The sequence below is a fragment of the Acartia tonsa genome, chromosome 6 (genome assembly GCF_053477335.1).
Source record: "Acartia tonsa isolate MP-2025a chromosome 6, ASM5347733v1, whole genome shotgun sequence".
NCBI lineage: Eukaryota > Metazoa > Arthropoda > Copepoda > Calanoida > Acartiidae > Acartia > Acartia tonsa.
The window spans coordinates 32107832-32129587 of record NC_137265.1 but is presented as its reverse complement, the minus strand read 5'-3'; the positions used below and the strand labels follow the sequence as shown (position 1 = coordinate 32129587).

Sequence of the window (21756 nt, the reverse complement as noted above, 5' to 3'; positions counted from 1 at the left end):
AGATTAAAAATGGATTGTTGATAACTGAAACTCCCCCCCCCCCCTCACCCCCATCCATCCTCTTAGTTTTTCAATGCCATTTATTTGTTTATTGTGTTAGTCTAGGTAATGTTAAATTATATTGGGTACTGGCCACCAATATAGGAAAAAAATTATCCGTTTCATACTTTCAATTTATTTAAAAAATAAGGGAAATAAGTTTCAGTGCTCGTCAGAAACTCTGAGGGAAAGCACATTATAATTTTTAGAATCATTGTATTACATGAAATTTTTATGATATCAAAAATGTAAAAATTCAAAATTTTAACTGATTTTTAAAATATGTGATACTTAGATATTTTTTAAAACATTGAACATAAATTTAATCTAAATCACTATAAAGCAATAAAGTTTGTAAAATAAGTCTTTAAAAAGACATTTAAATTGCGTTTTTCTTCTTACAAAGTTATTTCTTGTTTACTTGAGAAAGACAGAACAACAAAGAAACTTATGTAAAGTAGAACCTTACCCAAAACGAGATTGATTACATCAATAAGTAGTTAAGCTGATAAGTTAAAGATAAATTACTTGCAAGTATAACAGACGGACAAATTGATTTCATGATACTTTAATTACCTCGTACGGGCGGGATTGCAGTCGACTTGATATACTGTTCAGGTCCTGGTCCAGCAATCCAGCAGAACTAAGGATGACTGTTACGCACCCTTCTATGTCCTAACACCAAGGATATTGGGTTAAGTAACGGGTGTCGGCCCGAGATTCGAACCTATCACCTTCCCGACGACGAGCGGATGCGCTACGTGGTGAGCCACGGTCGCGGGTTTGATTTTATGATAATAGCAAACTGGAAAATACAGTTTGCTACAGAAGTTTGATGGCCTTATAGAGAATTACTTATAAACTAACTGACAATGAAGCTGTAGAGTAGATTGTCTATTGCCGGCAAAAGCTTCATAAAAATAGCCACATATCTTTGAAAACAGCCGAGTAAAAACATTCACTTAACAATTAAACACACGTTGACCTTAGCACCGCATTTAACAAAGCTGGATCTTTAAATCATTTTAGTGGTGAGCCAGATCGGGGTGAGTCAGATCAGGATGGCTCACCTCGATCTGGCTCACCACTAAATGATTTAAAGATTCAGCTCAATAAAATAAGTTAATCTTTTGATTATATTCTAAGAATTTATTTTTATAATGAAAAAACAATAAACTTATCATTACAAAAATATACATTATATAAAATAAAATAAGATAAATATAAACCTAACATAGATAAAATCTTTTAATTATATAGGAATTTAGTTAAAAAGCAATACAATGTGATAAATAGTTCAATAAAGCTATATGTTTTTTTTATAATTAAATAACCTGATTTTCTGACATGATTTACATTCAGTCTAAACAAAATATTGCTTAGAAGCATTTCTTTAAGTTTGGTTTTTAGCATTAAAAAATAAACATTTTATATCTTATAATAGAATACATAAGTTAACAAATAGTTTACAATCTTTTTGATTAAATACATGATTTTTGGGATTTTATGTTTTTTGGAGATTCAATACAATATTAATGTAACAATTAAAACAACATTTCAAAGCAGCAAAGCTTAAAATCTTTTTTTATATGTAATAGATATAAATTATCATACATTTTACAATTATTACTTACCTCATTTTTTAATTAAAAATGTTTTTTTGTTGTAAAGAATTCTAAAAGGAATGACAAAGTAATGATTTAATAAATACTGATAACAATAAAGTAAAACTACATCATATTTATATCATTAAAAGCTTGTCTACAATTGAGATTCAATTAAATACTGTTTATAAAAATACTAATTTTATATAGATATAATTTACAGCCTATTGAAATAGATATTACAAAAAAGAAGTTTCATTATAATAGTAATTTTAATAAATATGTAGTTATAATTTAAAGCTTATTGAAGTAGTCATTGCTAGAAAAATCTTGTTTTACATAGGTACTGTTTAAAGGCTTTGTTTTATTTTTTGGTAAAGATTTTTTCTAAATATTATATTTGGAATAGATTGTTCGAGTAAAGAGGTATTGCTTGAAAGTAATTTTATTGTTTTAAAAGTAAAGTGTGTTAAAGTCAACGAGGTTTTGCTTATAAGTGGTTTAAGGGTTTAAACTTACACATTTTAATGTGATTCCAGCTGTCATGTTTGAGCAATAAAAATAACTATTACATGTTCGAATATTGGGCATCAATGGTTACATTTATAAAAGTTGCTTGAGCAAAATGGAATTATAAAAACTCTTATTCAAGGGGGTTGCTTTAAGTGTCTTTAAAAAAAGATTTAGTTCATGAGGTTAAATGATATCTAGGATTCTTTAACTATGTATAATTATAAATATGTATATAAAAATAACATTAATAATTTATAAAATGAAATTATTAACTATTCTAAATATCAAATGATCAAATATTGAGCATTTAAAATATTAATAGTTACAAAATATTCTTATAGGTTAGATATTTTTTATAACTATGTCTAATAATAAATATATGATGATAGCAGGAAATACATAACGGTAGGTAAACAAATTTACTTTTGTTTTGAAAGAAGGTACTTACATATTTTAATGTTATTCCAACTATCTCATTTGAACAATAAAATTACAAACTATTGTTAAATACAAATGTTCGAATATTGAAAAATCTAAATTATCAATAATTACTTAAAACTTTGGTATTTATAAGGTATTGCGTGATTTATGTTAAAGCATTTTTTAAAAGAAGTTTTATTTTTAAAACAGGAATCATTTGTAAGGTCTTGTTTGAAAAAATATTTATTTGAAAATAAATCAAAATAGTCATGAAAGAATTATAAAATTCCTTGCTCAAAAAGATTTTGTATATGTTTTTTGAAAAGGTTTGGGTCAATGAGATATTGTTTAGGAGCATAAACAATATTAAAGTTGAAACTATGTCTAATAATGAATATATAATATGATATGTATATTACAAATTACATAAATATTATGTTTACAAGTAACTATTGCACTTTTTACTAAAAAGATTAATAAAATTTGGTACTTCAATACTTTTTAATACTTCCCTTTAACACTTTGGGAAAAAAAACTATTGTTACAAGTTATTGCAATTTTTTTGGTCTAGTTTTGATGAGGACAGTCAGTTCAAATATGGCTCAGCAGCTGTTAAAAAGCCATTGAAATCATTATTATATCAATTTAAACCATGTGTGGTAGTGAGCGACCAACGACGTAGAATAGCATAGCTACGCTTTTTTCCAAAGTTGTACCAGTTCAGTGGTTTGTTTGTTTGCTGGGTTTAAAACGTGACCACCTACAAAAACGTGGATCTATTGTGTTATTCACCTGTCTGCCTGCCCAGTATGACCGCTGAGATAAAAGGGAAGGGATTCGAGCCCCAACCCCATGCCTAATAATTACTTTTAATGATAATACCAATTTTTTTAGCTGAGCTCTGACAAAAAACATATTCTCTGTCAATTTTTTTCTTTGATTTAGTTGTCTTTTTTGTTGTTTAGATTCATAACTCCGTTCCTTCCTTCTCTGCTAACTTTCTGATAGACGTTGGGGAATGCTTCCTCACAGAATGGGAGGCTGGCTCGAACCTTAAAAATCAATTAAGTAATTGTTAGAATTAAAAACCTTATGATAACATAGGATTTCAAATAGGGCCAATCCTAAAAAAATTCTATAATCTAGAGCTAGGTTAAGGCTACCTATCGAATACGTGGATTTTGTGACAGGGGAATTTTTCTCGTTAGATCATGTTGCTTGAATAGTCCTCAGATATTGGTAAATATGTTTCTCCATGGTCAGGAAAGAGGGTGAAATAGTCATAAGGGGGGGGGGGGATTAGCCAGCCGGGAGAAACACATATCAGGATATGCAAGGATCTCTAACAATATCCACGTATTCTATACCCAATCTTAAGTCTTACACACTACTTTATATTAATGTTAGGCTATGGAAACCCCAACTCCTATGCTAGACTACGATTTTTTTAGGTTTGTCCCTAATTCGAGTACTAGGGGAGGGGGAGTTGAAGGCAAATATTTGTTCTCTATGAAAGAAATCAAGAAATTAGCGTGAAATGTGTAAAATGTATATTAATTATTATAAAAGTAATTATTATTACCTTATCATACAGGGTAGGAGGAAACATTTCTTTAAACTCATCAAAATTCATCAAAGTTTCTGCATACAAAGCCTTAAAAGTAAAATATTGATAGACATCAACTTTTCATTGAAATGGGCAAAAAAAACATCAATAGCCATATACATACAAACAAAAATTAAATAAGAATATATTTGTTTAGATTAATAATCCTTTTATTTAATGTAGTAAGTTTCTTTTTCTGAAGCAATCGATCTAAGAAACTACTGGACTGTAATTTTTAGGCAAGCTTAATAAATGTATTTGGGTGGTTATAGGCTGTTTTTCTGACCTCCCTCGCCCATCCATAGAGGATAAGGGCGAAGCAACTAATATGTTATATAACAAACTATTGGCAAACCTTATTAATGAAAATTAACCAACCATTTGATCGCAAGTCTTTTTGGAGGAAGATCAAAATATGATTGAAAGTGATTTGCACCATGGTTCAGCCCAGGCATTCCATCTACTCTTATTTTTAATGTATTATGACATAGCAACAGTAGTTACAATTCACATATTCTTTTGTTTAGTGGCGTTTTAGGTAGAGATTCGAACCCACAACTAAATGATCTGTTTTTTTTTCAGATATCTAAAGGGATTAGATTATGGCTGATAAAATGATGTATATCCTCAATGATGATACACAAATTACCACTTCTGTAGAGTAAAATTAGTGGTTGAAACATTTTATCACAAGACTTAACGAATCAACCAATCAAAATTCACTGAAGTTCCCTAAGCCAAAAAATAAGAAAACGTTATTATAGGACTCTGGGGACAACTGTAATTAACAGCCAAATGTCTTTTCTCTCTGTTTTTTTCCGCATATACTTGATAAAAGATTTATTGACAATACCTGGTAACCATCATGTTCTAGTGTAAACTTCTCAAAGGCTCTCAGAGTTGCATCACGTCCCTGAAGAAAAAATATCACTGTGTTATTGATGCATTATTACAGTTAAAAACTTTTTAGTAGCGAAGCTTATCTATAATTCACATTGTCCGTCCGTCAGTCAATCCGTAACACTATAGGGAAAATGCTATTTTCTCAGCTGCTTTTGAGGATAGTAACTTAAATCTGTAGTGACGATTCCTGTGACATATGCGCATCTAATCTATACATTGTTTTTTTGCGTCTGTCTATCAGTAGCTAATACTAGTAACTAATAAAACAATAAAAATACGTTATACCCTAAAATCCTTTCTGAATGAAACTCCATAAACTCCCAGGTCAATGTAGATAACCTTTCCTCCTCTGGGCTCAACTGGCGTCTAAAAAAAATTAAGAATTAAGAAAAAATGCGTGCATTTAGTAGAAAGAAGTTTGTCCGTCCGTTAGACCGTTAGATTGGAGCAAAAGATTTCAGCAACCAACGACTAAACTGAAAGGTTTGGTGTTCTGATAATAGATAGAACTCGATGTGTATGCTTAACATTTATTATTGCTAAGTTTCTTAAATTTTACTTTGATAAAATAATAAGTGCTAACTCAATAATGTTTTTTTTTCTGTGTCAATTTGGTTTACTCTCAAGAATTGGCTTTTTCCTATAAATAATTGTAAACGCATAAATTCATCGATATTTATTACATTAAAAATAAGAATTCACTTACATTATCAGCATGTAGCTTGGATGGGACCATCCAGATTGGCCAAATATCTGTCAATGCGGCACTAAGTTTGATTCCCTCCTTGATTAAACAAAAACTTACAATTATAACATATAAAAATTTTAGAGAAATTACAGAGAGAGGTAGACAAAATATTTAATTATCTTATGATAAAATTTGACAACATAATTTTGAATAGGTATTAAATTTTGAGTAAAAGTTTTAAGCCCATTGGTTTTAGAGTTTGTCATGGAAAGTTTTCTAAAATGCTAGTAACTACAGAAGATAGAATACAATGCAATATTAACAATCTTCCCCAAACATTAAATGATATTTTCTTCTTTTAAAAGTGTTTCCAATTTATCAAAGATATTTTTGTTTTTATTTTTGTGATAGAGAAAAAATACTAAAAAGTGTTACCTCTAAATGTTGGATAGGTAGCATAAAATCTTGTAGAACAAAATTATCCAAGGTGTCCAGACCAAGAAGATTCTCCTAAAATTTTAACATTGATCAGATATGTTATTAGTATCAAAGCTATTCTATTATTATGGTCTGACTGTACGTCTATGTTTGTTGTGAAAGCATTTATTTAAAAAAATTACGCTACCAGTAGAAATAATTGTCCCTGTATTAAGTTTTATCAGTTGGAATAACTTGAATAAAAATTATTTCTGTAATGGATGAAATTAGCCTTGATACAATTATAAATACTAGCGGCCGCGTCCCTTACTTATAGGGACTCGGTATCCAAAGTAAAGCAGAAAATAATCTAAACTCATCCTGGGACATATATAAAGCTTTCTTCAAAGTAAGAACTCAATCAGTTTAGAAATCATTGAAATCTTCAGTTATAAAACATTCAAAAAAACTTACTACTTTATCTAACAGAATATAATTATATATGAAATATTTTACCCTTAGATATTTGAGCAGTTGAATATTGATAGGCATCAACCAACCAAATAGATATCTAAAAAAGAATATGATATTTACTTAAAAAATATATTGATATTTGCAACGCGTTTGATAAAAGAAGTGAAAGGATGAACCAATTCATAATATTATCTTTTTATCCGAAAAGCTATAATGCTTTGATTGAAACAATACCCATATCAAAATTAGTAACTAAAAAATTTTATATAAAAAATTTCAATGTCAGAAGTCTTATCATATCGTTTTATAGAGACTGTTATCCTCTTCTATGAAACAAAACGATACATGACTTTTCATCACTCGGATAAAAAAACGGATGTCTCAATAATAAGAAAAATAGTTTTTAATGTTTATACCTGCCAATAGCACTGGAAGCCCATGGAGCCCATAGAGGGGTCAGCCAGAAACAGGGTTTATTGTGTCTCTAAAAATAATAAAAGATTTTTCATTTATTTTATGAGGTAACCAACCACATCTTTTCATTCATCCTAACGTCTGTCCGTCCGTAATGATTAGGTAAGACTGTTCATTTAGGCATGTCAGAATTGTCAAACTTTGCATAATAATTCCTGTAACAGTCAGGTATAATTTTAAAAAGGTAACTACTCTAAAAAGCTTGTTTGTCCAAGTATTTTTTTTTTCTTTCCACTAAAACAGTCTACGAGATCTTAATCAACATAATTTTACCTGATGAAAATGTAGAGTTGGCACATATTCTACTGTTTTACCCTGAAAAAATATAGAAATGCAAGTAAAGATGTTTTCTAAACATTTCAAGCTAAACTTTTGTAATTTACAGGGCAATAATTGCTTATTTCTCCGAAAGTTTTTTTTATGAAGTTTCAGATTCCTTTATTTAATAGATTTTTTTGATAATGCAACCACAATATCGAATTTACCAATAAATATAGAAAGTCTGGATAAAAAATCCTTTAATTAGACCAATAATGAATAATTATATTGTCCCAAAAATGTATGGGATAGATTATGCGTTAAAAAAAATCAGTCTGCTAGAAATTCATCGAATAGCGTGCCTAATGAACTATCTATTGTAATAAATGTATTACCTACCTTTTCAAGGAAAGTCTGTACATGTTTATAGAACCAAGGTTTATACCAGTGTCCCATATTGTTAACTAGGTCCCACTCAACCTAATAACAATTATAATCGTTTCTATTTAAGAACAAGGATGACAACATTCATAAGTAATGATGCAAAAAGTGAAATTATAGACAAGGTTCGAATGATAAAATAGGTTTTTATCGCATCGTATTATAAACAGCTTTCCGCGGATATAAAAATGTACAATTATAAGATTAAAACCAGTTTTTTTCTCGCGGCTAAAAAAATGGTTTTAATCTTATATTTGTACATTTTATATCCGTGGAAAGCTGTTAATAATACGATGCAAGAAATAACTATTATCGCATCGTATAATAGACAGCATTCTGCGGATAGAAAAATTAAAAATTATAAGATTAATTCGAGTTTTGTTGGCCCCTAGAGGGGCCGATTACCTAGGCCAACAAAATGTTTTTGTTTACAAAAGATAAAATCATTTTACCTAAATTACTCTGCATTGATAGAACATATTGATAAAGTAAATGCGCAAACAATAAGTTTGATTTACCTCTTCTTTTTCAACGAATTGTCCGGTCATAATGACAGCCTCCTTCAGGTTGTACATGATTCCCTCAACTGAGTCGTTACCAGATCCTTAATTATATAAATATCATAAGAACAATAAATGAATAAGCATAAATGTATTGTATAACCCAAACAACTACCGCGTTCCAGTGGTTGGAATCCTTTCGTCTGCTAGCAGATTGATTTTTGCTCTTTGGTAGCGACGTGGCTGTGTTAATATTTCTGACGCAATTGGCTGGCATTCAATTGAAAGTCCCCCACCCCATTAACATACAGTTATTTAACCCATGAAACACAATGTAGTACTAGAGCCGTTCATAGTTGTATTAATGTAGAAAATTGCATTAGTAAGAACAGAAAAGAATGCTCTAGCAACTGATCTCTACTCAAAACACAAGACAACGATATGGTTATCTGCTAGTTGTTAGATTACATATAGCCCTTCAGCAATACCACTGACCTCCCTTGTAATTGATAATAGTATTGTATGTAATTTTCTTTCAGTATGATATCCCTATCCTTAAGTTTCAAACTAAAAAAATACATATAGGATATTTGATTACCTTTATGAGTCTCCTTGTCAAAAACTACCATAGCCTCCTCGAGTGAATAGGTTGGTCTATAGGTTATTTTAATGAATGGCTTGAACGGAATTATCTTTATCTTTACTGAAGTCAAAAATCCTGAAATAAAAAGTAAAAACAAATTTACATTCTGATACTTTTGCAGACAATTAATCATTAAATGGTACGAAATTTGTCCTGACTGTGTATGACAATGAGTTGTGCCTAGTTTTGGCCAAGGCAATCTTTTACTATATCTCTATGAGTCGCGCATCTGACAAAACAAGTAAAAGTATAATTTCGTAAGTCTGAACTTTATTGATATAAAGACATTGGTCGATAAATTGATGTTCATCTCATCCAATGATGATAAAAAACTAACTTCTTCTGTAGAAAATGGTCGAAAAGTTTGAAAACACTCAACTCAATAAACCAATTGATTAAAATTCAATTAAAGTCCCCAAAGCTAACGAATAAGAAAACGTAATTATAAAACTTTGGGGTCTAGTGCAATAAACAGTCAAATGGTCCCTCCCTTTCTACTTAACTTATTGAGTTGTTCGGGTTTATCCACTTTTAAAGAACAAGCCACAGGTCACAAAAATGCAAAGCATAAGAACACTATTCATTTAAGACTCAATTAAGAAATTATTGGAAGTTAATCAATTGAAATTATTCTATTGATTACTTATGATATCTAGATTTAATTTAAATGCCACGAGATAAAAAAATGAATTACCTAAAGTGCCGTAGCTGAAAGGAACTGCAAAAAATAGATCTGGGGTGTTCTCTTCGCTTGCAGTTACACAGCTACCATCCGCAGTTACCAACTCATATTCTAGATACATTTGTTTAAAGGCTTCGTGATGTACAAATACAAATATATATAGCGAAATACAGACAATATTCTGTTGTAAAAAAAAACAATAAACTGATATACAGGACAATATTGACATATCCTTTTTTTATTTCCAATGATCGTCCCCCCCCCCCCAACACACAGAAAAGGAGCTGCGAAAAAAAGGTTCAGAAATATTGAAGGCGATGTGAAAACAATCCCTCGTTATTTTTCAATAAAATGGATTGTAAAGATATTCGCAAGCACTTGCAAAATAATGTGCACGAGCAAATTAATTCATTGCATAAATCATTGTTATATGTCTGTACTACTGGTCATAAATCAATTATACATTCTATTAAAAAAATCAACACAAATCGATTTCAATAATCTGCAGGGATAAGGGATAGGAAACCTGGCCATAAATTAGGTCTCGGCCTGGTTTTGAAAGGGATCATGCAACTTTTACCATTTGCCTAATTTAATGACCTTACTGGCGGACGGCTCATATTAGCTACCGCTCTAAACCAATAGTGTTCTGTGATTTGGGCTTATTTTGTATCAACCAATCACCAATTGGCGGAGCCAATTGGTGATTGGTTGATACAAAACAAGCCCAAATCACAGATGGCGGAAATTTTAAAAGCAGACAATTTTAGAAAAAATAATGATTTCGTCTGCTACGAAAAAATAAATATAAATGGTGTTAGATCACATTAGTTTAATTATTAAATCTGCTTAGAGTTAAACATTAAAAAAGGGCCACATAGAAAAAACAAAAATAACGGGATTATTTTTTTGGAAAGAAGGTAGCTACGAATTTTCATTTGGTAGTTTATAAATTAGATGTTGTATTTTGAATTTTAAAAATTTAGTACGGAGTTGATCATAGGCGTCCAAGGGGGGGGGTAATGGGCCATTTGGCACCCCCAAAATTTTGTAAACAATACCCCCCCCAAAAAAAAATTACCCCTACCTTGGGGGTGCCGTAGGCACCCCCAACGATTTTGGGGGGGGTATTTACCCCCCCCAAACGATTTTGGGGGGGTAAATACTCCCCCCAAAATAGAAAATCTCTAACAAAAAAAATTTTTGCGCGCTTCGCGCGCATTTTTAATACTAAATTTTTTATAAAATTTAAATTACCCCCCCCAAAAATTTTACCCCGGGGGTAAATTTTGGGGGGGGTAAACAAATTTTACCCCTGCCAACAGATTTCAGGGGGGGTAATTACCCCCCCCAAGCAAATTTTACCCCCGGGGTAAAAATTTTGGGAGGGGTAAAAAAAATTTGCGGCGCGCTTCGCGCGCCATTTTACCCCCCCCAAAATAAAAAGCTTGGACGCCCCTGGAGTTGATACAACACCTTCACCCTAATTTTTGTACAATACAACACAGTACAGATATATCATTACATTATATCCAGTATAGTATCCAAAGAACTTGATAGAATGTTACCCAAGTGCATATTTATTTATTTATTTTGAATTTTAATTAGCAATGAAATTTTCAAATAAAATTTTTACTCATTAATAAAAATGCAAATAATACAAACTAAAATCTGTCTGAGGGAAACCCAACGATAGCTTTCTGACAGTTCAAATTACCAAAGTAAAAGATAAAAAATTTTGGGAGAGAAAAAACTTCATTTTAACAAAAGCCATTAATATATAGGTTTATAAAAAGTTATGTTTTTTACTTTAAACTAGCTACCTGAATTTGATTCTATACTTTATCTACACACACACACACAGCTTTTTCATTAGCATTTTATACGAACTACTGCGCTATCCCAAAACTGGTTTATTAGGCTAGAAATAGGCCTAGGCTTGAAATAGGCCTGAAATAATATTTTCCTACGTTTCCCATCCCTTATCCCTGATAATCTGTGAAATAAATTATAAGTATCTAAGACTTTAAAATTACCATTATTTAATTGAGAATGATTTATTTGTATCATGGTTATTTAAACCAAAGTCAGCAAAGAAATATTTAATTTATTTATATTACTAAAGCGAGTAGGTACTTTACTTTATCCTTCGATAAAATATAAGAAATAATCAGTAAATTGATGATTATTGTTATGTATTGTCTAATAAACATTTTATACATATAAATTCGTAAAATCCTAATTTCAATATTGGATTACCCATCAACCTTCTTTTTATTTTATTTCTAGCCCCTGCAGAATGCACTAATTCCTTTGGTTTTAACCCATCAGGTAAAGCAAAACTTTTTTTGACCTAACATAAAAAAATCAAATGCTGAAACTAATTTAAATATTTTTAAATGAGGACAGGGGGTATGAAAATGGGATTCGCACTAGAAATATAGAAATTCGTCTTTAATGTAATTCTTACCAATGCAACAATGATGTAGAAGTCCATATTTATGACTTGTTGATTCTATACCACCGCCCATAACCAAACCACCAATTGTCAGGGTGTCCAACTCTGGCACAACAGGCAAGGTATATCCCTAAATATTACTATATTGTCAGGGTGTCCAACTCTGGCACAACTGGCAAGATATACCCCTAAATATTACTATTTTGTCTAGGTATCCAACTCTGGCACAACTAGCAAGGTATACCCCTAAATAATACTATATTGTCAGGGTGTCCAACTCTGGTACAACAGGCAAGGTATACCCCTGTTTATTTACAATTTCAGGGTGTTCACCTCATGAAAACAGGCAAGGTATACCCCTAAATATTACTTTATTGTCAGGGTGTCCAACTCTGGCACAACAGGCAAGGTATATCCCTAAACATTACTATATTGTCAGAGTGTCCAACTCTGGTACAAAACACATTAATTTGCATACCTGTCTGACCAGAAACTTGTTAAGGAAGCCAATACAAACTCCAGGTTCTACGTGCACATACCCGTCCTTGCTGTTCAGTTCTATCACATGGTCAAGCTCAACCTCTACCCTAAAATTAATATATTTAACCATTAATCTTTTTAAAGTGGTAGGATGACCTTTCGACTGTTTTCTAGATTCTACTTGGACGAGTCTTAGTAATTCTCGGTATTTATAATAATCGTATTGCTAAATTTATGCTTAAGCATCCCTTTTATTGACAGTCCTTTATCTAAAAGTCTTAATTTACCTCCAATTTTGGCTATTAGCGTTTCACATCTAACCTTACCTGTACATTTTATCCTTATATCCAAGTTTCTGTTGCGAGACACTCTTCCAGCTTGGACGTGCAGTACACATCTTTCTGCCCTTGCCTTCCACCCTCCAGTTTTTAACCTGGAGCCATCACATAATAAGATATTTATATACTTCAAGGTATCAAATTCTTTCTAATTTTTAGTTTTAATTTTTATCTATAAATTCTTAACTCAAAATAATGCTTACTTAACCAAATCATATAGATATAAGCCTTTATATTATATTTTTTTCCTTAGATAAGTTAAATAAATGGATAAAGAATACGTGGATATATTTATTGACAAGGCAACATTTGTCATCAATTTAGGTTGCTAATATGGGTCTCATTTATTGGTCAGTTCGTTCATCCAGTTAAAGGGGAGGGGATAGGTTAAAGGGGGTGTATGGGTGGTATCGTTATTTTAGCCTGCTGTGAGTATCACTTTGTTAGAGTACATGAAAATCTGGTGCAGCATCCAAGTAATTATATATCGATTGTTAGATAATAACTAAATATTAAAATTTCTTTAGGAAATTTCTTATTTCTTATTATGCCTGATTTTGCACATGGAGTACTCTATCCTTGTGAGTATCTACAACCTTCCTATAACAAAAATAAAATTTTAGATTTTCTGGTAAGATCATTTGGTTATAAATATAATTAGACTTTGATAAATAGATGCGAACACATAACATGCTAAATACTTTTTGATGAAAGAATATTTCAAAAAATCAAACCATTCATTTGACAATTTTGTAAAAAAAAATCTAATTTTAAACAATTCATATTTTAGGTTTGATTTTAAAATCAGCCAATATTATAGATATATCAAATAAGAGATAGAAGCAGAAAAGTAATATATTTTGTCTAAATAATGACTTACCTGGCATGGTATTTGTACAGCATAGAAAAATAAAGCACAGTGTCCCAAATGAAGGAGGGTAGGAGAAGAAAAAGAACGCATGCTGAAACAAAAACAATTTGTTATACCCAAATTAAGCATATTATTTCATGAAAACTAAAAATAGTAAATAAAATTTAGATTTTGATTGTTTTTCTTCCAAACATAAAACGGATTATGGAAAGAAATCGAAGTAGCGGGTTTCGTCGATTTTGATAGGTTTTTTCGGTTAGGTTAGTTAAATGTTACTGATTGACCCGCAGGGTTAGAGCCCCCACAGCTACCTTGAAAATATGATGAAACACGCTACTTCGTTTTCTTTCCATGATCCTAAAAATACCATATTGACAAAATAGTTTTTCTCTAAAGAGACGTCTCTCTCCTCGACAATGTCAAACAAAACATATCCTGAGGCATAGACGTCCAAGGGGGGGGGGGGGGTAATGGGGCGATTACCCCCCCCCCCCATTTAAATTTACTCCTGCCAACAGATTTCAGGGAGGGTAATTACCCCCCCTTAAGCAAATTTTACCCCCGGGGTAAAGTTTTAGTGAGGCAAAAGTTTTTTTTAAAGAATTCATCTCTGGAGTATTTTTACCTTTGAATAAATGAATAACTCATGCATGAATACTTTCATTTGAGATGAATATTAGGTAGCGTAGATTCTCTACACTAATGGTATGTCCGTCCGTCCTTCAAAGTGTACATAAGCTTAAAATTTCCTTTAAAAGCATTTTATTTACAGTTTTTTTAATTGTAATAAAATTTTTACATTTTACTGTTTGTTTTAAATCCAAGCTGTTGTTAACTTCGAATGTTGCGCCGCTTTCAATAGACAAATATTGTCCTTGTTAAAGAGATAGAAAAATCAAATTGGCATAGGATAGATTACATACAAGACAAACATACCTAAACATACCTAAGCAAGACCGAAAACGATCAAAACACGCAAAAATGCAGTGAAATGTAAATCAAAACAGCATAATACTAGTAACTTATTAGTCATAATAGATGTGACTCTAATAAAACTACTCTAATAGTGTTACATATGTAACGCAACACAGACATACAGACAGACATTAGGAGATATTCTAGGTTTTATAGAACACGGTCTGCGTGTTAAAAAATAAAGAATGAGAGGGTTAAAATATAAAACAAACACTTAAGCAAAAACAGATTTGCAGAAAGGTAAAGAGTACAACATGTTTAATTTGTAGAGTAGCTTTGATACTTAAAATTCACAAATAAAAAATGACATCATACAATACAAATAACAAATGATAGGCCAATTCAGAATAAATTACCAATGGCAGGACAGTATACATTTTAATTGACCAAAGGTAGGCCAGTATGACGTCATTTTTTATAGGCATAAAAAAAAGTTTCGGAAAAATAATAGTTATTTCTTTTATCGTATTATAAACGGCTTTCTGTGGATATAGAATGTACAATTGTAAGATTAAAACCAGTTTTTTAGCCCCGTGGTGCCGAAGACACGGGCTAAAAAAATGGTTTTAATCTTATGATTGTACATTTTTATATTCGTAGAAAGCTGGATATAATACGATGCTAAACATAGTTTTTTCGTATGGATGAGAACCGGTTCCTATCCACCGGATTCGAATGAATACGAGAAAAGAACTTACTTTTCTGAATATACTCAGCCACAAGCGGATGCATTTTTAGTAGCGTAGCTACTCTATACCTAAATTCACCTGTAACATACAAAAATAATATCAGGGGTTAGACTTTTTTATGAAATATTATTTTCTCTTGGGTTATGAGTTATTCAGTGTAATATGTGCAGGTATAGTATCTAAATAATCATTACTATTTCTCATAAAAATATAAATTTTACAAAAGTATTAATTTTAATCAACCCTATTTTAAAATTTAAAACCAATTGTTAACATAATTTCAAAAATAACTAAATAAAATCTAATAAGAACTTTCTATATTTATTTTCAATAAAATGTTTAAAACTAATTTGGTAGATACATAAATTTTCTTATCATTTTAGTTTTCATAAGTTAAGTCTCTTTGTGGACAGTAAAAACTTGTTTTTCAAATATTTTAGTATTGGACTGTTAAAAATGCCTTAACAACTTTTTTTATCCACAAAGATTACTTTTCTAGCACCTTATTTTTAGCACAATTTTACATATAAGCACCTTCAATTTTATTTATAGCACATAGAATTATAGCACCGATTTTTAAATGACTTTAGTTATCGTTTTAATTCCTAAAAGCTTATAATGGCAAGTACTTATCCAATATAATTTCTAATCTTTGGAGTAATATTAGTCAAAATCTTACTTAGTAAAAATTTACCCCAAAATTAAAATCATACTCTATGTAATTTTAAATAATAACCTTAGGTCAAATCTTAAAATATTTGTAGATTTTTGGAATTTGAGTATTGGACGATTTTTTTTTTAAAAATATTTGACCTCTTATAAGAGTAAGCATATTGTTTACAAGACATTATTTATCGTGGTTAGATGTAAACATATTTCATAACTTGGTTAATAACAATTATTACAATGTAAAGGGGGGGGGGGGGGGCAGAAGAACATTTTTCAAATGGCTTTACTGCACCAGTGCACATCCCCCTATTTTTATATATATTATATAAGTTAGTCACATTTGTATAAGTTAAAATAAAACATAAACAATATAAATTCACTGGTTAATATTCACAGTTTAATTCAGGATTCGGCGGTTGCCAGCCAGCCGCCGATTATCCGGCAGCTTAAAAATTTTCACTGCTAGTTTAAGGCTAAAGAACAGGATTAGGCATTATATATAAGTGACTTTTAAAGTTTCAAAATGTAGATTCACCGGCGGCTGTTTGGCGGCAGCCGAATTAAATTTTTTAATATAATAATGATATAAATGAATGAATTTTTAGTGAGTAGATTATAATTGTATCATGTGTTTTTGGCAGTCGTCTCAAATAAAGTACAAAGATTAAATGGCTTAAATCACGATCATATAGCATTTGTATATACATTACACAAATATCTGAAGTTTTAATGACATCTAATAGCGCAGCTACTCTATAATTTAATTCTGTTTATGAACGTCTTTTCATTATCATAAGACTATTAGCGACACTTAAAATAAAAACATAATTAATACATGATGAAGTTCCAAATATCACTATAACTTTTTGGCCTCTCTTTTAAAAATGTTATAAGTTTCTTATTTTTAAGCAATTTAATATTCTTTCGACAAATAAAAAATAAAATTCACTAGATAACTGTTTTTATTTTATTTAATTATTACCAATCCCTTATATTTTCATAGAATTTATATTTATTTAATCTGTACTTATTTCACAACGATTGCCAAAATCACACAAACAATAGGTAATATATAATTAAAGGTATAAATGCTATTAAAAACACTTTTTTTAGGCTTTGAACAAGTTTTATTAATTCTTGTTGTTTCTGTGGAACTAATTTTGTGATTGTTAGTTCTTTTATATCTACACTACACATACAAATATTATCATAAAGTTACACTTTTTTGTTGGACTGTGTTATAGGCTTGCAACGGTAGCGCAGCTTCTCTTCAATACGAGCCTTGATCATCGTCGTATTCTGGGTCGGGGAGCGGGGCTAGGGCAAGGCGGTGCAGGCGGGAGAAAACGCCGTGCTTCGGCTGGGTCTGGAAATAAAGGATACCGCCGATGGTGCCGTTGTTCTTGCCGATAGCTTCATCCAAATGTATGCCAGCCATCTCACCTTTGGCAAAATGGACGTTGCCAATGAAGGCAATGCGGCCGCGCTTGGTGCCATCAACCCAGACTTCTTGACCGACCATAAGGTTGTCTGTGTTTTCATTCAGGACAATATCTGTGGCCGAAGGCCGTCTCAGGCCTGCCTCTGACAGCCGACGGCGAGCCATCTCGGCCGCATCAATGTCTTCTGAGTTGCGGCGGCCTGGGGAGGCTCTCCAATCGCGGCGATCAACATTGGCAGTTGATCCTCGTCTTGGCAGACTGTCAGTTCCCGACATGCCAGCATTTGATCCGCGGCGGGCATTGCGCGGCAGACTGTTGTAGTTAGAACCAGAGTCACGACGCTCAAAACCAGCAGCTGACCCGCGGCGGGTCAGGCTAGGCTCACGCTTGGCCATGCTGGCAAATGTTGGGTCAGAATATGATCCACGCCGTCCAGAGTTTTCCAGGTATTCTGACTGTTTTCTGGAGAAACTTGGAGGCCGTGTGCTGGCGCTGATCCTGTTTGATGGCAGTGGACTTGCCCGTCCGTAGCTGCTAACACCATTGCTTTTATCATTAAACTGTTCAGACTGCCTACGGCCGACAGGGGCCGGGGCATAGCGACTGCTGCCGTTATCACCACCGCCATAGCTTCCATAGCTGCCATGGCTGCCGCCACTGCTTGCACGACTCATTCTTGGTGACACAGATTCCTGGCCAACACGAGTTATAGGAATGTTAAAAGATTTTTCAGAGCCCCTTCGGGTGTTTCCAGGATTGTCAATTGTTGAGGATCCCCGCCTGTAATCTCCGCCCGTGCCAGGCATCATCATGAGGTGTGCTCCGCCCATAGACAGCCGCCTCGCCTCATTTGCCAATCTTTCTATATCAGGATCCTTCTCTATCTTTATTATTCTCACATTGTTCGACATTTTGAAGCAATTTTCAAGATTTTTTTTACAAAAAAATATTATAAGTGGATGTTTCTGATTTTATAGTGCTTTGCACTTCTGAAAAATAAAAAGAGTTAATGGCAAATGCATTTTAATTAACTATAATTTTGAAAATAAGTAGCTTAGCTAAGATTAATATGTAAAAGAATAGAAGGCATATCAATTTAGGTCAATGTAAAACATGTTACGTTTTTATATGATATAATTATCCTATTAATCTGGTGATTCCTAGGACAAAAAGGTAAAATGTTCCACGCAAAGCATCTCAATAATTAAGTTCTACAAATGTAAGTATGTCCTGAAACAAAATCTCGTATTTCAACAATTTTGCAACATATTTACATACATTTTAATGAAGACTTTATGTTTATTAAGTTCTGTCACTTTACAAGTGTTTTTGTTCTTTTGTCCAATCGTCTGATTTTATCCGTGTTAATCTATATATGCCTTGTTTTATCATTTAGATCTATTCAAGCCTTGTCTAAAAACTCTGGTTAAAAAATATTTAATAAAAAGTGCAACATTTTGGAATTAAAAGTATGGCAAAATCACTTGTATTGCCATTAAACAACTCAATTCTATCCCCTCTTCCTTATTTTCTAATATTTCTAATTTTTGTGTCTGATTCCTTCGTAGCTTAACTACTGTTTTTAATCTAGCCAAACTAAAATAGAGGAAAAGCTTACAGTTTACAAACTTTTTGATAGGGGGGGGGGGGGGTGTGCTCAATGGCAATCTAAAGTAATTGTGTGCCGTGTACTTCTATTATGGAAGTTACTAAATTAGGATGTAAAACAACAAGAATGACAACATCTAAAGTAAGTGTATCGCAGACCATACAAAATTTATTTGTCATACTTCACATAAATTCGACTAGAAAAATACTATTTATTGGATTCTAGTTTTTTAAAGTGAATGGGTTTAAATCTCGGCTAAAACTGGCAACATTTTTTAATGTAACTATTGCTTCAATAACAAATGGTTAACAAAAATTAAGGCATGTTTTGGCTATCGAGAATACTAAAAACTATACAAAAGTCATACTCAAAGGTCGTGTAATCAAAGATATAGCTGTCTGACTATTAATTGAAATAGCTTGAGGGGGTTGGAGGATTAGTTTTAAACAATTATGATAATGGAATCTGGTCCAGGAGATTTTAACGAATAGAAATAGAGAAAGCTGACCAATTAGGTTAGGAACAAACAGACGAATGGTCAAATCATTCAAAGAGTAGCTTCGCTATCACCATTGAAATCTTTGCTTGCAATCAATTACGTAAGAAATGCAAAAATTACATACAGATGAAATCATTTTTAAATTATTTTTTTTGAAGTAGTGGGAAAAATATATGATAACCAAAATTTTAGAAAAGCTCAAATTATTAATACCTCTAGTTGTAAATAATAATAACCCCAACGAAAAGGACCTAGCACTGCATGATAGACTCGAAATAAAGTATTACCAAACTTTACCAATAAACTGTAAACAAATATGATAAATATACAAGCAAAATAACAAGTTAATGTTGAATTTCAATTCCTTCTCGTCCCTTCTTAAGCATAAAATGAATTTGAAAATTTTGAAAATAGATTTTAATTTCCTTATAAGGATGTTGTTTTTATATGTCGTCTTTATGACAGGTAAATATTTTATAAATATATTTCTTAAATTATATATAAAAGAAAATATTATACAATAATATCAAATTAAATTAAAAGTATTTCAACTTGTTTTATTTTTTTTGGTACTAAACTCATCCCTGACTTGAATGAGAGAAAAAATTTGTTTTGAATCAGATTGCAGAAAGAACATAATAATAAAATACACAATAGTCTCTTTGTGAGTTTAAATTCATAACATTATTTTTTGTTAATGAATTAATGAAAATTATTTTGTTTAAAATTTGACTAAATGACATCTCGTATAATATACTTTACATTCCATCTTAAAAATAAATCTGTAAGGTGTATATATATGTTTAGATATCTGTAAACCACCAATTTATGACTATTGATTTTTGATCAGCTGTAGGTTTCAATACTAGATGTTTTTTTTAAGTAGCGCAGCTACTCTAAATCTAGAGAATAAATCTAATTTTGCTTAGAATCTACTTTTAGGTGTTTTAAACATTGTAAATTAAAGATTTTATTTTAATAATTAATATTTTACAACAATATCTTCTAAAAACTGTGAGGAAGTTTGATAAAATTACGTTTATTTTGCAAGCTTGTTTGAAAATATTTCATTATTTTTATAATTCTGACAAAATAGATTTTCTGTTTAAATAAATAACATAGCCACAAAAAGGTTTAAGTAGTTATTGAAATATTCTATTACTATTCTTGCTAATTAAATATTCGTTAACTATGTTTAATTTGCATTTTTAAAATAGACAAGAAAAATATCCTACTTAAATGCTAATTTTATGAAGTTATCTTAAACCTTTTCCAAAAGTTTGTTTTATAAAACTTTTTTATTTTTCATTGATTTTATTGATTATATAGGTTAAAAATATCAAAAGTATTTTTCAAAGGCTATAGATAAATTTTGATTAATTTCGATTTTTGATTTTTTAAATTTTTTTAAAAATCTGCAAGAATATGCATGTCTATTCAAAGAATAGATTATATAAAAAACAAAATTAAACATATTCAGGCTATCAAAAAGAAAAAAATATTCTTTTTTACCATTAAATCGCAAATATTTAAAATCATTAGATTTTAAGCTTATTTTGCATGGAAACACATTTTTTCAGTTATTTTTTCTCAACAATGGATCTTAAATGATTATTACTGAAAACTTTATGAAAATGTTATTATCCAAAACTTCAAATAAAGGAAATAATTGCCGTTTGCAAAAATGTGTGCAAATAGTTGCCAATATCTCGTTAGAAGGGACTTAATGGATTTGAATTCTTACTGCTTATGAGTTAGTGGACTATAAACTATTAGAAAAGTGTCACTTTAAGGTGAAATTTTGAGGGTCAACTTTTTTTCTTTTAAAATTCGCAGTGCTAGTTGTACAGTTACATACAATTATGTCTTTGGTAGTTATAAAAATAAGCTGACTAAAGCATTCCTCATACTCAACTCAGGTATCTACCCAAGATAATTTTTAAAAATGCATAGTTTCAAGGCATTTTTTGTTGGTACTTTTTTCAGGTCTTTTGTAAATTTTAAACTTACAGCATGAATATTTACACTAAGAAAAGACACAATACAGTTTTTTTACTATGAAGA

At 31.1% G+C, this 21756-nt stretch overlaps 2 protein-coding genes across 2 annotated transcripts; both read right to left on the bottom strand.

Annotated features, from left to right (window-relative positions):
- Window positions 1-1173: 1173 nt before the first annotated feature.
- On the bottom strand, window positions 1174-15621 carry LOC145322410 (delta(24)-sterol reductase-like). The gene is made up of 19 exons (XM_080164400.1): window positions 15483-15621; window positions 13819-13900; window positions 13490-13538; window positions 12927-13033; window positions 12599-12707; window positions 12133-12250; window positions 9675-9773; window positions 8936-9055; window positions 8356-8441; window positions 7796-7876; window positions 7412-7453; window positions 7081-7148; window positions 6707-6761; window positions 6209-6283; window positions 5792-5869; window positions 5371-5451; window positions 5036-5095; window positions 4159-4230; window positions 1174-3628 (listed from the first exon to the last, which is right to left on the bottom strand). Exons 1-19 carry the CDS (start codon window positions 15514-15516, stop codon window positions 3518-3520), a joined length of 1527 nt encoding a protein of 508 aa, XP_080020526.1. The 5' UTR covers window positions 15517-15621; the 3' UTR covers window positions 1174-3517.
- LOC145322412 (uncharacterized) lies at window positions 15552-18604 on the bottom strand. The gene has a single exon (XM_080164402.1). It carries the CDS (start codon window positions 18493-18495, stop codon window positions 17413-17415), a length of 1083 nt encoding a protein of 360 aa, XP_080020528.1. The 5' UTR covers window positions 18496-18604; the 3' UTR covers window positions 15552-17412.
- Window positions 18605-21756: the final 3152 nt, after the last annotated feature.

Coding starts and splice junctions, on each gene's coding strand:
- LOC145322410 (XM_080164400.1), bottom strand. CDS start 15,516: ATGCATCCGCTTGTGGCTGAGTATATTCAGAAAA. Junction 12,708..12,926: donor TATAAGGATAAAATGTACAG/GTAAGGTTAGAT, acceptor TATTAATTTTAG/GGTAGAGGTTGAGCTTGACC. Junction 6,762..7,080: donor GCTTCCAGTGCTATTGGCAG/GTATAAACATTA, acceptor ATTCTTTTTTAG/ATATCTATTTGGTTGGTTGA.
- LOC145322412 (XM_080164402.1), bottom strand. CDS start 18,495: ATGTCGAACAATGTGAGAATAATAAAGATAGAGAAGGATCCTGATATA.